This window comes from Nomascus leucogenys, unplaced genomic scaffold (genome assembly GCF_006542625.1).
Source record: "Nomascus leucogenys isolate Asia unplaced genomic scaffold, Asia_NLE_v1 Super-Scaffold_258, whole genome shotgun sequence".
Classification (NCBI taxonomy): Eukaryota; Metazoa; Chordata; class Mammalia; order Primates; family Hylobatidae; genus Nomascus; species Nomascus leucogenys.
The window spans coordinates 3,366,593-3,383,330 of NW_022095769.1; the positions used below are offsets into that span (position 1 = coordinate 3,366,593).

Below are 16,738 nucleotides of genomic sequence, written 5' to 3' on the forward strand. Positions count from 1 at the left end.
GGTGCTGTTGTATGCACGCTGCTGATGGATCATTAAAAAAGCTGGGAGTCAGAAAAATCACATCCATGTCTTTGAATGGCTCCTGCTGTCCCAGCAGCCTAGCTGGCTGGCAGAACTAGCTGCTGAACACCAACTCCAGGAAGAAAAGGAGCAAACAGAAGAAGGCCAACCCAGCTTGCTGTTTTTTTGGCTGAGTAGGGAATTGACACAGACCACCTCCGGCTCCTGTCTGGACGTTTTGAGATCAGAGCGCTTCAGGCACAGCTGGGTTCACAGCTGCACCATTTGGAGCATTGGGCTCATTAATATTCATGAGCCATTCCCACCAATCGGCAGAGCGGATGCCATTAGCTTAGCATCTGTCGGGTTTTTGTGAGGGTTGCGCATGGAGTTTTTTTCCCCTTTTAAATGAACTTCTTCTGACACTTTGGATTTGCCTCTGTAGGTTTTCTATCCTCGCCTTGCTCTGCTGCATCATATAAAGGAGAGACCCAGGGGAGGCGGGCAGGAAAGAGGGATGAATACCAGCCAGGGCTTTGAATCTGCCTGTTGACAAACTTTATTTCTCTTTCAGCACCTGGCACCTCAGACAGACTGCGAGGATGGAAGCAGCATCAGGTAAATTATACCTAACAAGGTTCATGCCCGGAACTGTGAGAAGAGTTGGATCCCAGCTCTTTGCAAGACAATCGCTCCTCCAGTGGTGAACTTGAGCTGCACACACAATGCAGGAGGGCTACAGAGCACAGTTCTGAAGCATTATTTCCACACTGATAAATTCATGATTTATGAAAGGAACTACTGCCAGCCCTCACTCCCTCCTTCTCTGCTACAGCTTGTTAGACACAAATTGCAACAACAATCTTAAATACTTGCATTTTATTTCAGGCCAAAGCCCCTCCACTCTGAACTAAATGCCATGACAGTCCCACAGCATAGGCTGGTAGTAAAAGAGCCCACAGACAGGGTAGGATAGCCAGAGGAGGGAGGAGTGGGCGACAGGGAGGGGAAGGATCACACACACAAACCTAAGAGTAGAGCAATGCAGAATGCCTGTGGCATTCGGCTCCTACCAGCTCTGGCTCTCACTGGAGATGAAGAATGGCAGCAGGAGGACAGAATGCCTCATTGTCTGAAGGAGAGTGTGTTGTTCCTCATCTCCATCCCCAGTGGCCTCTCTTTCAGGCAGGCAGAAACAAAGCCCTTGCACCCCACTGCACTGCGCAACATAGCAGAGACGCTGGCGGCGGAAGCCCTGGAGGCAGGGAGCTGTTACCAAAGGAGAAGAAAAGGATTCCAAAAAGAAAGGAGCCCACTCTAACCCTGCAGAAAAGATAGCCACATCTCCGCTTTATAACCAGAAGAGACAGTGACAGCCCCAGACAGCCTTTCCCAAAATAAAGGCCCCTGGGCTGTTACTGTTCCCTCTGGCTTTGACCAGCCACTTCTCTCTCATGCATGACCATGAGCTGTTGTGCAGGTCTCAGGCTCCACTCAGCCAGGCTAAGGACTCGGGACATAAATCCCCAGCAGCAGGAGTCACAGCACCAGTTCCATTCAGTGGTATCAGTGAAAGAAAAAGCAAGGAGGTGGGAGAGTAAATATTCATCCCCCTGTCCATGCAAGGAGGTAGGCAAGAGGCCAGCCTCCCAGAAACAAAGTGCTCTAGGGCTACAGCAAAAACTGAAGCCAGCCAAGATGGGGATACAACATAACCACTCCCATTGGGACAATGTTCAATATGGCAGCTTAGAATTTGCCACATACAGGTCCCCAAAACGGGTCACCTGAGGAGATACTCCTGGTCCTACATACAAATGACCTGCAGAAACTCAGCTCCCAGGACAGTAATATGGGGTTCTGTTCAAAATCAACAGCCCCTGGGTCTTATACTTAACTTACAAACATCTGCACAGTATTTGTTCCCATGGAAGAGGCATAAGGGGCTGTTATAACTGACCTCTGTCGATCAGCCCAAGCAGAGGCGACTAGAAAACACTAAGCAGCCCAGCCTCCCACATACCTGCCCTGTGCCCAGTCCCACCTGAGTAAGTCTCCTGGCCCGCATCTTCTCTGACCATCTCAGAGCAGAACCCAGAGCTCACTTTTCCAAAACTGTTTCTAACTGACCAGAGTCCAAAGGCACAGCATGGTCTCCTCCCACAGCCCTCCTCACAGACTGAAGAGTGGAGGTTCCCTCTTTGGGTCTTCCAAAATCACAGCATAATGGTGAGGAGAGGGGTGGGAGAGTGGGACTTTCCAAGGAAGGAACCTCAGAGTCAACAACTGGAGCCCACACTTCTAAATGGTCCTTTTCTTCACTGGGAGGCGGTGAGGGAGAGTTCCTCCTACCCGATCTTGGAAGAAAGCAGCAACTGGAAAAGAGTGGGAAAGGGAAACGAAAGGTATGAACAGCTTGGGTAACATAGGGAGACTCCGTCTCGACAAAAAAATAAAAATAAATTAGCCAGGGATGTTGGCATGTGCCTGTAATCCCAACTACTCAGGAGGCTGAGGCTAGAAGATTGCTTGAGCCTGGGAGGTCAAGGCTGCAGTGAGTTATGATTACACCACTGCACTTCAGCCTGGGCAACAGAGTGAGACTCCGTCTCAGAAAAAAAAGAGTATGAACATATAAACAAAAATGAACGGAGGCCGGGCGCGGTGGCTCACGCTTGTAATCCCAGCACTTTGGGAGGCCGAGGCGGGCGGATCACGAGGTCAGGAGATCGAGACCACGGTGAAACCCCGTCTCTACTAAAAATACAAAAAATTAGCCGGGCGTGGTGGCGGGCGCCTGTAGTCCCAGCTACTCGGAGAGGCTGAGGCAGGAGAATGGCGTGAACCCGGGAGGCGGAGCTTGCAGTGAGCCGAGATTGCGCCACTGCACTCCAGCCTAGGTGACAGAGCAAGACTCCGTCTCAAAAAAAAAAAAAAAAAAAAAAAAATGAACGGAAAGAGAAGTCTCTCTGAGCCTATTCTGACTCAGGAGGCTGCCTGATTAAAAAAAAAAATGGCTGGGCATGGTGAATTATTTGAGTCTGGGAGGTGGAGACCAGCCTGGGCAACCTGGTGAAACTCTATCTCAATTTAAAAAAATAAAAAACAGGCCGGGTGCGGTGGCTCACGCCTGTAATCCCAGCACTTTGGGAGGCCAAGGCGGGTGGATCACCAGGTCAGGAGACCAAGACCATCCTGGCTAACACAGTGAAACCCCGTCTCTACTAAAAATACAAAAAAAATTAGCCAGGCGTGGTGGCGGGCGCCTATAGTTCCAGCTACTCGGGAGGCTGAGGCAGGAGAATGGCATAAACCCGGGAGGCGGAGCTTGCAGTGAGCTGAGATTGTGCCACTGCACTCTAGCCTGGGCAACAGAGCAAGACTCCATCTCAAAAAAAAAAAAAAGAAATGGTCAGGTGCAATGGCTCACACCTGTAATCCCAGCACTTTGGGAGGCTGAGATGGGTGGATCACCTGAGGTCAGGAGTTTGAGACCAGCCTGGCCAACATGGGGAAACCCTGTCTCTACTAAAAATACAAAAACTTAGCTGGGCGTGGTGGCGGGTGCCTGTAATCCCAGCTACTCGGGAGGCTGAGGCAGAAGAATCGCTTGAACCCAGGAGGCAGAGGTTGCAGTGAGCCGAGATCACACCATTGCACTCCAGCCTGGGCGAAAGAGTGAGCGTCCGTCTCCACACAAAAAAATAAATAAATAAAAAGGGAGGGAGGAGGAATAAAAAACCGAATAAATGAGAAAGCTTTCCCTTCTTTCTCCCCAGGTTTCAGTAGGAGCCCCTGCTACCCAGTGGTGGGTTAACACAGACCCACCTGGATAGAAAGCCACGCACCTTAAGAACAAGAAAGGCTGTGAAAGGCTACCAATGCTATGACATTACTTTCCCTAACAAATGGACACCTCTCTGGTCCAGGTTATAGCAAACCTAGCCCCTGCTATCTCAAAGAGTACTCCAGTTACCTCTTAGGCTGATCTCCTTTAGCCAGGTGAGAAGAGCTCTGCCTCTCTTCCTGGGCCCAGCCACAGTTTGACATAGCATATCGAAGAATGGCATCAGACACAGTCATGGTACTTCGGCCCTGGACACAGGCTTCTATCTCAGGCACCGAGAGCTGGCTTTGCAGGAAGAGGTGCAACTGGCTGTCTGATAGGAGAACCACACTCTGCAGGACCCTGGGGAAAACACAGATAGCACAACACAGAGCATCACCCTGAGGACCTGCTCTCCATTCCCCATCCTCTGAAGAACTTCTGGCTACCTGAGCAGGGAGCGCCATCCCGCCTGGCACCTTCCTCCACCCCTGCCTCCACCCTCGGTGGCCAGCACCAGCTGTTCTGTCCACTCACTTTTCAAGGAAGTGCTGCAGACCTTGTCGTCGCTTCTCAATGAACTCATCTGAGGTGCCGAAGAAGGTTGACTTCCCAGGAAGTTCAGGAACAGGCCTGTGGAGCCACATGATATAACACCCATGATAAGTGTAACATCTAAGATAGTCATTCTAGCCTTTGTTCAAGGAAATCCCTTGAACAGAGGCCTAATCAATACAATTAGCTTTTTTTTTTTTTTTTGAGATGAAGTCTCGCTCTGTTGCCCAGGCTGGAGTGCAGTGGTGCGATCTCAGCTCACTGCAAGCTCCGCCTCCTGGGTTCATGCCATTCTCCTGCCTCAGCCTCCCGAGTAACTGGGATTACAGGTGCAGGCCACCACGCCCAGCTAATTTTTTGTATTTTTAGTACAGACGGGGTTTCACCATGTTAACCAGGATGGTCTTGATCTCCTGACCTCGTGATCCCTGCCCGCCTCGGCCTCCCAAAGTGCTGGGATTACAGGCATGAGCCACCGTGCCTGGCCCCAATTAGCTTTTAATAAGGGGTGGTGCTAACACTGACTGCATGCCAAGTGTCAAGTCAGACTGTGCTAAATGTTTTATAAACACGATTTCATTTAGTCATCCCAAAATCCCGTGAGAAAGATATTAACTCACTTTAGATCAGAGAAGTTAAGTAAATTTCTCACTGTTACACAGCTAGTAAGCAGCAAAGCTCATATTGGAACCATATCTATGACTATAAAACCCATGCTGATACATTATTTTTTTTTTTTTTTTTTTTTTTTTTTTGAGACGGAGTCTCGCTCTGTCGCCCAGGCTGGAGTGCAGTGGCACAATCTCGGCTCACCGCAAGCTCGCCTCCCGGGTTCACGCCATTCTCCTGCCTCAGCCTCCCAAGTAGCTGGGACTACAGGCGCCCACCACCACGCCCGGCTAATTTTTTGTATTTTTAGTAGAGATGGGGTTTCACTGTGTTAGCCAGGATGGTCTCGATCTCCTGACCTCGTGATCCGCCCGCCTCGGCCTCCCAAAGTGCTGGGATTACAGGCGTGAGCCACCGCGCCCGGCCACTGATACATTATTTTTGTCTGTTTGATTTTAGAGACAAGGTATTGCTTTCCAAGCTGCTCTCTCCAGGTTGCCCAGGCTGGAGTGTAGTAACATAATCGTGAGCATAGCTCACCGCAGCCTCAAATTCCTGGGATCAAGTAATCCTCCTGTATCAGCCTCCAGAATAACTATGACTACAGGCACGTGCCACTGTGTGCACCTAATTTATTTATTTATTTACTTATGTATCTGTAGAGACAGAGTATTGCTCTGTTGCCCAGGCTGGTCTCAAACTCCTGGCCTCAAGTGATCCTCCTTCCTTAACCTCCCAAAGCACTGGAATTACATGTGTGAGCCACCAAGCCGAGGCACCCTATGTTGTTTATGAAACCCACTCCCGGCTTGGTGCCATGGTTCATGCCTGTAATCCTGGCACTTTGGGAGACCGAGGTGGGCAGATCACTTGAGCTCAGGAGTTCAAGACCAGCTTGGGCGACATGGTGAAACCTCATCTCGCCTTTAAAAAAAAAAAAAACAGCCGGGCACGGTGGCTCACGCCTGTAATCCCAGCACTTTGGGAGGCCGAGGCGGGTGGGGATCACGAGGTCAGAAGATCGAGACCATCCTGGCTAACACGGTGAAACCCCGTCTCTACTAAAAATAGAAAAAACTAGCCGGACGTGGTGGTGGGCGCCTATAGTCCCAGCTACTCGGGAGGCTGAGGCAGGAGAATGGCATGAACCCGGGAGGCGGAGCTTGCAGTGAGCTGAGATCCTGCCATTGCACTCCAGCCTGGGCGACAAGAGTGAAACTCTGTCTCAAAAAAAAAAAAAAAAATTAAAAAAATAAATAAATAAAAATAAAAATATATAATTAGCCGGGCATGGTGGCACATGACTGTAATCCCCAGCTACTCGGGAGGCTGAGGCAGGGGAATCGCTTAAACCTGGGAGGCGGAGGTTGCGGTGAGCCAAGATCAAGCCATTGCACTCCAGCCTCGGCAACAAGAGTGAAACTCCATCTCAAAAAAAAAAAAAAAAAAAAAGGAAAAGAAAAGAAAATTAGCAGGGCACAGTGGTACACCCCTGTAATCCCAGCTACTCAGGAGGCTGAGGAAGGAGAATCACTTGAACCTGGGAGGTGGAGGTTGCAGTGAGCTGAGATCGTGCCACTGCAAACACTCCAGCCTGCATGATGGGACAGGAGCAAGACTCTATCTTAAAAAAAAAAAAAAAAGGCCGGGCGCAGTGGCTCACACCTGTAATCCCAGCACTTTGGGAGGACAAGGTGGCTAGATCATGAGGTCAGGAGTTGGAGACCAGCCTGACCAAAATGGTGAAACCCTGTCTCTACTAAAAATACAAAAATTAGCCAGCCATGGTGGTGCACACCTGTAATCCCAACTGCTCAGGAAGCTGAGGCAGGAGAATCCCTTGAACCCGGGAGGTGCAGTGAGCCGAGATCGCACCACTACACTCTAGCCTGAGTGACAGAGCAAGACTCCGCCTCAAAAAAAAAAAAAAAGAAATCCACATCCACCATCAACTATTATTTTTCAAAAGGAAGAAGAAACTGGAGTGGGACGCAGTGGCTCACACCTGTAATCCCAACAACTTGAGAGACTGAGGCAGGAGGATCACTTGAGGCCAAGGAGTTTGAGAGACCAGCCTGGGCAACAAAGTGAGACCTTTCTCTACAAAAAATACAAAAATTAGCTGAGCATGGTGGCACATACCTGTAGTCCCAGCTACCTGGGAGGCTGAAGTGGGAGAATCCCTTGACCGCAGGCATTTGAGGCTGCTGAGGCTCACATTTTTTTTGTAGTTGTTGTTTTTAAGACAGTCTCGCTCTGTCACCAGGCTGGAGTGCAGTGGCACCATCTCAACTCACTGCAACCTCCGACTCCCAGGTTCAAGCAATTCTCTGCCTCAGCCTCCTGAGTAGCTGGGATTACAGGCGCCCGCCACCTAATTTTTTATATTTTTAGTAGAGATGGGGTTTCACCATCTTGGCCAGGCTGGTCTTGAACTCCTGACCTCGTGATCCACCTGCCTCAGCCTCCCAAAGTGCTGGGCGTGAGCCACCGTGACCGGCAGAGGCTCACATAGCTAAGCTCCGTCTCAAAAAAACAAAGAAAAACAAAACAAAAAAAACAGGCCAGGCTGGAGGATATAGGATTTGTCAGGGGAACGGAGTTTCACCTGGTTTATTAGGGCCTGCCCCAGGACAATAGCCTCATCAGTTCCACATGTTAACTAACTGACTTGGTCACTCAACAGGCCACCTATCACCACTCAGTATTCAGTGACCATCCTACAGCAAAATCACTGTTGTAATTCTCCCCACTTTCAGGACTTATTGGGCAGGTGGGTGTGAGGAGTAAATAATAACTGCCTTCCCTAGGCTCTCATATGTCTCTGGAAAAGGACCTCTGTATTAAAAGGGAAAAAAAATCATTATTTTTACATGTGGAGTGGATGGAAACACTAGCTGCCAAATAAGTCCAGGTGCTTAAAATTTTCTGATAAGCAGATTTAAACTGTTTAAAATGTTAGCTGTATATTTGTTGAGCTCTACACATATATGCATATAAAGAAAGAAAAATATTTTTGATGTTAGTATGGCTTTGTTAGGTAAAAATACTCAAAATTAGATTCTACTTTTTTCACTGACTTGAAAATACGATTTAAGAACATATATCTGGCTGGGCGCAGTGGCTCACGCCTGTAATCCCAGCACTTTGGGAAGCCGAGGCAGGCGGATCGCCTGAGGTCAGGAGTTCGAGACCAGCCTGGCTAGCATGGTGAAACCCTGTCACTACTAAAAACACAAAAATTAGCTGGGCGTGGGGGTAGGCACATGTAATCCCAGCTACTTGGGAAGCTGAGGCAGGAGAATCACTTGAACCCGGGAGGCTGAGGTAGCAGTGAACCGAGATCACACCACTGTACTCCAGCCTGGGCAACAGAGTGAGACTCCGTCTCAAAAAGAAAAAGGAAAAAAGGCGGAGCGTGGTGGCTCACGTCTGTAATCCCAGCACTTTGGGAGGCCAAGGCAGGTGGATCATGAGGTCAGTTCAAGACCAGCCTGGCCAGGCTGGGCATGGTGGCTCACACCTGTAATCCTAGCACTTGGGAGGCCGAGATGGGTGGATTGCCTGAGCTCAGGAGTTCGAGACCAGCCTGGGCAACATGGTAAAACCCCGTCTCTACTAAAATACAAAAAAAGTCAGCTGGGCGTGGTGGCAGGCACCTGTAATCCCAGCTACTCGGGAGGCTGAGGCACGAGAATTGCTTGAGCCTGTGAGGTGGAGGGTGTCACTGCACTCCAGCCTGGGCAACAAAGTGAAACTCTGTCTCAAAAAAAAAAAAAAAAAAAAAAAAAAGCAAAAAAAACCCAGCCTGGCCAAGATGGTAAAACCCCATCTCCACTAAAAATACAAAAAATTAGCTGGGCGTGGTGGTGAGCCCCTGTTAATTCCAGCTACGTGGGAGGCTGAGGCAGAGAACTGCTTGAACCTGGGAGGCAGAGGTTGCAGTAAGCCAAGATTGTACCACTGCACTCCAGCCTGAGTGACAGAGCGAGACTCCATCTCAAAAAAAAAAAAAAAAAAAAAAAAGCCCAGGCATGGTGCCTCACGCCTGTAATCCTAGCAACTTTGGGAGGCTGAGGCAGGCGGATCACCTGAGGTCAGGAGGTCAAGACCAGCCTGACCAACATGGAGAAACCCCATCTCTACTAAAAATACAAAATTAGCTGGGAGTGGTGGTGCATGCCTGTAATCCCAGCTACTCAGGAGGCTGAGGCAGGAGAACCTCTTGAACCCAGGAGGTGGAGGTTGCGGTGACCGAGATCGCAACCGGGCAACAAGAGCAAAACTCAGTCTCAAAAAAAAAAAAGAACATTATTTCCTAGCCAGGAGTGGTGGCTCACGCCTGTAATCCCAGCACTTTGGGAGGCCGAGACAGGTGGATCACTTGAGTCCAGGAGTTTGAGACCAGCCTGGCCAACATGGAGAAACCCCATCTCTACTAAAAATACAAAAATTAAGCAGGCATAGTGGTGGGCACCTGTAATCCCAGCTACTTGGGAGGCTGAGGCAGAGAGAATTGCTTCAACCTGAGAGGTGGAGGTTGCAGTGAGATGAGATCACGCCGTTGCACTCCAGCCTGGGCAAAAGAGCAAGACTCCATCTCAAAAAAAAAACAAAACATTATTTCCCAGCCGGACCTGGTGGCTCACACCTGTAATCCCAACAATTTGGAAGGCCAAGGCAGGAGGACTGCTTGAGCCCAGGAGTTCAAGACCACCCTAGTAACATAGGGAGACCCCCATCTCTACAAAAATATTTTCCAAATTTGGCAAGTGTGGTGGCATGCACCTGTAGTCCCAGCCACTCGGGAAGCTGAGGTGGGAGGATTGCTAGAACCCAGGAGGTTGAAGCTGCAGTGAGCCATGATCGCACCACTGCACTCCAGCCTCCATAACAGAGCAAGACCCTATGTCAAAAAAAAAAACCCAAAAAACAAAAAAAGAAACAACATATTTCCCAATTTCCTTAGTGCCTGGTATGTTGCAAGTTCTCTTCATTGTCAACTCCAGTTCCTACATAAGCACCCAAAAAGCCAGTCACAGACCCAAGAAGGAAGCAAGAGCAAACTCACACCAAACCAGCATTTCTCTGTAGCTGCTTTCTCAGCCACACGAACTCACGGTAGCGGCGCCGCACACAGGAAGTCTTGGCAGTAAAGGCTTTGCTGTTGGTCTATACATGAAAGCACATGAAGCACATGAAAAGGGTTTAGTGGAAAAAGACAAGTTCACACGAGCTCCCTATCATTGCTTTCACTGAGGAGCCATGCCATCAGGCCACAGACCTGATCAGGTCCCCAACTAGAGCAAGGTGCCACCAGGCAGCCCAAAAGCAACTCAAAGACATACCTCAAGCTCTCTTTCCTTTCCTCCCTCCCTTTCTTCTAAGTCTTCTGTCTTGGGTCCACCAGAAACACTCAAAAATAGGTTACACCTTGACCTGAGTGGTGGCTCATGCCTCTAATCCCAGCACTTTGGGAGGCCAAGGAGGGTGGATCACTTGAGGTCAGGGGTTCAAAACCAGCCTGGCCAACATGATGAAACCCCATCTCTACTAAAAAAATATATATTCAAAATTAGCTGGGCGTGGTGGCACATGCCTGTAATCCCAGCTACTTGGGAGGCTGAGGCAGGAGAATCACTTGAACCTGGGAGGCGGAGGTTGCAGTAAGCCGAGATCACACCACTGCACTCCAGCCTGGGCAACAAGAGCAAAACTCCATCTCAAAAAAAAAAAAAGGTTACACCTCAGTACAAGCCCCTCAGCGCTGCAGAGCGCTGACCCCAATACAGAAGCTTGATGTACTCACATGAAGGAATATCTTATAATCCACATAAGAGTTCCAGGAGCCCTCATTCTGCACTCGGGGGTCCTGAACACGCACTGTAATCACCTCCTGTAGGTAAGAAAAGTTCCCTCAGCTTCAGCTACATAGCAAGGCAGCTCTGACAACACAGGTTGCTAGATTTTTCCACCCAACACCAACTTTCATTCACTCAACACCAACTTTCATTTATTCAATTCAACTTTCATTCACTCAATTCAGTCACTCAATTACAAATTTTTACTGAGCCCCACTACATGTCAGACACTGTTCTAGGCACTGGGGATAAAGCATAACAAGAGACTAAGTCCCTGCCCCCATAAAGCTTACATTCCAGTATATTCCAATCAATGGAAAATTTAGTCAGAATGGAACCCCATTTCCTAGGAATGCCTCTGCTATTGATTTCTTTCTCCTGACTTTATTCTGAGCTCATCAGAACCACCAAAGTAATACTGCAGGTAATGATTAATGATTTGCATCTCTGTGTCCTCTTTCCTCCTAAATCCCCTCTCCAACTTTTACCCACCTGTTCTCTGGAGACCACACTCTTACCTCCTGTTCTTGGTTCTCCGACATCCTACACCAAAAGCCCATTGGAAGGAAACATCTGATGAAGGACAGAGGATACAGGATCAAGGTTAATATGCCTCTGCTCTTATCATTCTTTACCAGGGAAAACCCTGAAGGTTTTTAATAGACCCCCGTGGGGAAACCCAGGCAACACTTTTTGTTCTTGTAAAACTTAAGAGGAAGCAAAAAAAAAAAATCCCCATTAGCTCAATGCCAAGCTAAAAGGCCCTGGGGGATTTGCCTCCCTTCCCAGACCAGGCCCTCAACTAGGCCACCTCTCTCCCCAAAGCGTGTTGGAGTCTACAGAAAGTTTGTCACACGCAGCCAGAACAGGTGGGTCCAGATGTAAAACTTTTGCCTTGAAGAATGCAGGCACAACAGGGTCTGGCGAGCACTCACATCACAGCATTTTTTTTTTTTTTTTTTTTTGAGACGGAGTTTCATTCTTGTTGCCCAGGCTGGAGTGCAATGGTGCAATCTTGGCTCACTGCGACCTCCGCCTCCTGGGTTCAAGCAATTCTCCTGCCTCAGTCTCCTGAGTAGCTGGGATTACAGGCACGTGCCACCACACCCGGCTAATTTTGTAGTTTTAGTAGAGATGGGGTTTCTCCATGTTGGTCAGGCTGGTCTCGAACTCCTGACCTCAGGTGATCCGCCCTCCTCGGCCTCCCAAAGTGCTGGGATTACAGGCGTGAGCCACCGTGCCCTGCCAGATCACAGCTTTGAAAGCGAGCCTAACGGCGCCCCCTCCCGGCTGTTTAGAGACAACCAAGTCCCCACAAACACCAATGCTTCTGCATTTCTCCCAGTCTCACTAACAACCAGTCAACTCCCCACAGGTGAATCATAGAGCTAGAGCACTCCAAGGAGCACCTGAGTGGGTTGCTCAGTTGGGACCTTCCCCTTATCCAATCCATACTCTGGAACCCGAGCCAATTGTTCTAATTACTTCCTCTCCTGACATGCCATCCGGTTTGTACTTCTGCCCAAGCACCCCACAGCTGCACAGGTTGACTCAGAATGCGTTCTGCTCCTTTGCAAAGATTCATTAAAGCCTCAGCCCCTGATTTTCCCCAATGTGGCAGTTTACATGTATAGCGACATCACCCACTCCGACAAGGGGACCATGAAGGCTGCAGCACAGGGTTACTCAAGTCCAATGGGGCCCATGATGTCACCTTCTGTTAAAATACAGCACTAATCTTGTTACTTCTAGAACTATTCCAACAGCATCCACCCTGGCTGCCGCCTCCACCCCCTTCTCTCTTAAGAGAGAAACAGTAAGGTTTAATTTCCCTTTCCAATTTACCTTGAAATGAAAACTGACTTCAGCCAATACGTACTGCCAACAAATGATCCACGCCGGCTCCTGGGAAAACAAGACTATCTCTAATATCTCTAAGCCCTCCCTCTCCTCCCCCCCATACCCATTCACATACCCACTCATTTTTACAGTCCCACAATTAATTTTAAACACATTCTCTTATTAGTTCTGCCTTACCATTAGAAGACTGTGTAATAAGTTTCCTTCTATTTTATGTTTTGCTAACACAAGGCTAACATTTCAAAAGAAGGCGAACTCATTTACACCATGAAATTAGCAAAGCAAACCGCTTTTTCAATTCTCTCCAATATACCAGAAGTATCTCCACAGACAAACACTGCATGCAGAAACGAAGCTGCATGGTCCATGACAAAATTGGGCTACACAATATTGAGCAAACCCAAGGTTTTGTGATTTCAGTACCACCTTAAATGGTATTCTTGCTGACAATCTGATTTTTATCTGATGCAGCCACCACCTCCAAGGGGTCCTGAACTGAAAGGTGGGAAATTCCAATTCCATAACAACCCATATGTAACATTCCAGGTATCAGTCAAATGTCTGAGGCCAAAAAGAGCAGACCTATTTGCTGTGAACAATGAACCTCCTTAGGTTTTTTTTTCTCTTCTCTTTGCAGGCATTGGATAAACTGCCAGCACAGGAGCAGAGAGTTAAATATTCTGAAGTGTCTTTAAACAAAACTAACAATGGAAAGACAATGACAAGGAAATCACAGTCATCCACTCAGTGGAGCTCATACATCTTTTGTGCCTTGAAAAAAGGTTTGTCAAATTCAGGACCATAATTTAAGAACGAAATGATCATCATACCCTTGGTCTCAGGAAGAGTTTGCATAGGGCCCTGCACTACCTTCATAAAGAAATTCTTCTTTCCTTTGGGGCCGGTATCACTCAGAAACAAATAGCTATGAACTGGCTTTTAAAAAACCTCCAGACGCCAGCCTGGCCAACATAATGAAACTCCGTCTCTACTAAAAATACAAAAAATTAGCTGGGTGTGGTGGCAGGCGCCTGTAATCCCAGCTACTTGGGAGACTGAAGCAGGAGAATCGCTCGAACCCGGGAGGCGGAGGTTGCAGTGAGCTGAGATCGCGCCACTGCACTCTAGCCCAGGCGACTGTGCAAGACTGTTGTCAAAAAAAAAACCAAAAAACCTCCAGATGGGCCAGGTGCGGTGGCTCACGTCTGTAATCCCAGCCCTTTGGGAGGCCGAGGCGGGCGAAAAACGAGGTCAAGAGATTGAGACCATACTGGCCAACATGGTGAAACCCCTTCTCTACTAAAAATACGAAAATTAGCTGGACATAGTGGCGCGTGCCTGTAGTCCCAGCTACTCGGGAGACTGAGGCAGGAGAATCAGTTGAACCCAGGAGGTAGAGGTTGCAGTGAGCCGAGATCGCGCCACTGCACTCCAGCCTGGCAAGAGTGAGACTCCGTCTCAAAAACGAAACAAAACAAAACAAAACAAAAAGTTTCAGCTGTAACTGTCCTTAAAAACACTGGGCCGGGCCGGGCGCGGTGGCTCAAGCCTGTAATCCCAGCACTTTGGGAGGCCGAGGCGGGCGGATCACGAGGTCAGGAGATCGAGACCATCCTGGCTAACAGGGTGAAACCCCGTCTCTACTAAAAATACAAAAAATTAGCCGGGCGTGTTGGCGGGCGCCTGTAGTCCCAGCTACTCGGGAGGCTGAGGCAGGAGAATGGCGTGAACCCCGGGAGGCGGAGCTTGCAGTGAGCCGAGATCGCGCCACTGCACTCCAGCCTGGGGGACAGAGCAAGACTCCGTCTCAAAAAAAAAAAAAAAAAAAAAAAAAAAAAAAAAAAAAAAAACACTGGGCCGGCCCAGTGGCTCACGCCTGTAATCCAACACTTTGGGAAGCTGAGGCGGACAGAACACTTGAGGCCAGGAGTTCAAGAACAGCCTGGCCAACATGGCAAAACTCCGTCTCTACTAAAAATACAAAAATTAGCTGGGCATGGTGGCGCAGGCCTGTACTCCCAGCTACTCGGGAGACTGAGGCATGAGAATCGTTGGAACCCAGGAGGCGGAGGCTGCAGTGAGCCAAGATCACACCACTGCACTCCAGCCTGGGAGACAGAGCGAGACCCCGTCTCAAAAACAAACAAATAAACACTGGAACCAATACAAAAACCTAGACACCAAGTAGTAATTTCTAGCAACCACTATTCTCCATTAGATTCCTCCCCACAGATACCACTCCTCAAAAGAAAAAGCTCAGTTCTGCCTCTGGAGAAGCAGCAGGAAGTTCCCAACTTTAGTTCTCTGATCTGGGAGATGGATCTGTACGTCATCCAAATAAGGCTAGAGTCAGTGACCAGAGCTAGTTACATAACTTAGTGTTAACTACATTTCCTGGGCCCTTTCAACCACATTTGAAGTTTCCTCTACTTTCTTCACCTGTACCAGCACCAGTAGCTCTGATAAGTACCCGATTGTTTGCTGTTTACAAAGTAGATTCATCGTAAAGCTTTCCAATATATTAACAATGCAAGGCTTTAGTCTCACTATTTATTTTCTCTCCCATTTAAACAACTTCAAGAGACAGATTAAGAAACAAATCAGGTGATGAAAGTAGATGGAACTACTGAGACTACCGTCCCTTCTTACTCAGTCTTGGGCCTTTAGTGCCAGATGGCAGAGAGCAATTCAAAAAGCTCTCCCTCCAATTATATCACAGGTACTAGACAGAGGAAGCTCCCAGTTCTGACCAAGCTCTGTGTGATCTCAACCAAGCAGTTATGCTCCATCTTTTTGTCCATCTCTAACCTACTCCTTTCACTTGGAAGGTAAGTAACAAAGGCGACCACAATCTACCGCAAGTCTCCCGTGTCCATGTAAAATACTCGCCACTGCCCCCAGTCTTAGCCATTTAAGTAAATGTTCTCAGAGTCTTTTACTACGGCCACTCCTCCTCCATTCTCAACAAACTAGTACCGAAAGGTCCACATGGTCCTTCTTCCTTTCCGATTAAGCTTGGGGAGTAGGAAGTGAAAGATATACTTTGAAGGTAAACTGAAAAGCCGGGTTTCCTTTCTTGGATCCCGAGCAAGCCCTTCCCTTAATCCCGGTGGTAAGAGAGTCCCTCCCTAGGATGTAAAGCGATGCCACCATCCCGAGTGCCACTACTGACGCTCAAGCCCACGCCCCCTCACAGGAGAGCAGCACCCACTCCCCGGGGCCCCGCCCACGCCCTCTCACCTGAGAACAGCACCAGCTCCCCACAGCGACACCGCCCGCGCCCCACCATATAGCCAGATCACGGCTTCTCCTTCCGGGTGAGTCGCCGGTGCCCCGGTGCACGACGGGAGACGCCCCAATCCCGGGTGCCCGGGACGCCCCGCCCCTACAGGCCCGGGCTCTGAGTGGGATTCCCGCTTCCGAACGGCGCGGCTCCGCTGGCCAAGGCCCCGGACTGGAGTCGGGATCCCCCCTCCACTCACTTGGGACGCTAGAGAGTGGACGCAGGTGCCGGGTGAGGGATGGTGAACGAATATCCAATCCGGGGCCGCGTTCCGCCCACTGTCAGGGGAAACCAATCAGCGGCCAGGGGGCGTCAGCGACGGTCCGCCTGTGGGTCCCGGGAGCAGAGGGGTGTGAGGGGGTTGTTACTCTTGTTCCCGCTATGCAAGGGATAGTCTGCAGTGTGGGAGGTTCGGGGCTTTAGGAAGCCCACATCCCTGGATCCTCACTAAGTCCCGAGAGCCACCATTTGAACCTCGTAGTTTGCTGTTCTCCAGCGGAGCTATCAAGGGGACTCCGATTCAAATTCGTAAAGCCACGGACCGATTGTCAGAGTGAAAGTCAGACTCGAGAGGGTCCGGCGACTCAGATTGCTCACACCGAAACAAACTTGATGCAATATCATGCAGCTAGGGAGCAAGAGAAAGCCGTTCAATGTGTTGAAGGCTTTTGCGGTGGTCTTTTAACAACTTAAACATAATTTCAGCAAGCCTAGCGCAGTGGCTCACGCCTGTAATCCCAATAC

The 16,738-nt window shown here is 49.2% G+C and overlaps 1 protein-coding gene across 2 annotated transcripts; it reads right to left on the reverse strand.

Annotated features, from left to right (window-relative positions):
- Positions 1 to 862: 862 nt before the first annotated feature.
- SNX11 (sorting nexin 11) lies at positions 863 to 16,234 on the reverse strand. 2 transcript variants are annotated; one of them, XM_030808004.1, is made up of 8 exons: positions 15,952 to 16,234; positions 12,697 to 12,756; positions 11,370 to 11,424; positions 10,800 to 10,886; positions 10,062 to 10,162; positions 4,364 to 4,459; positions 3,977 to 4,189; positions 863 to 2,375 (listed from the first exon to the last, which is right to left on the reverse strand). In XM_030808004.1, exons 3-8 carry the CDS (start codon positions 11,409 to 11,411, stop codon positions 2,102 to 2,104), a joined length of 813 nt encoding a protein of 270 aa, XP_030663864.1. In that variant the 5' UTR covers positions 11,412 to 11,424; positions 12,697 to 12,756; positions 15,952 to 16,234; the 3' UTR covers positions 863 to 2,101. The 2 variants fall into 2 exon arrangements, with proteins under 2 accessions (XP_030663864.1, XP_030663863.1); XM_030808003.1 differs by lacking the exon at positions 12,697 to 12,756 and having other exon boundaries at positions 15,952 to 16,210.
- Between the last annotated feature and the right edge of the window lie 504 nt (positions 16,235 to 16,738).

Excerpts from the sequence above, each read along its gene's own strand:
- SNX11 (XM_030808004.1), bottom strand. The coding sequence starts at position 11,411 with ATGGGCTTTTGGTGTAGGATGTCGGAGAACCAAGAACAGGAG. Across the intron at positions 10,163-10,799 it reads ATTATAAGATATTCCTTCAT|ACCAACAGCAAAGCCTTTAC; the intron begins GTGAGTACATCA and ends TTTCATGTATAG. Across the intron at positions 4,190-4,363 it reads CTGCAGCACTTCCTTGAAAA|GGTCCTGCAGAGTGTGGTTC; the intron begins GTGAGTGGACAG and ends TGTTTTCCCCAG.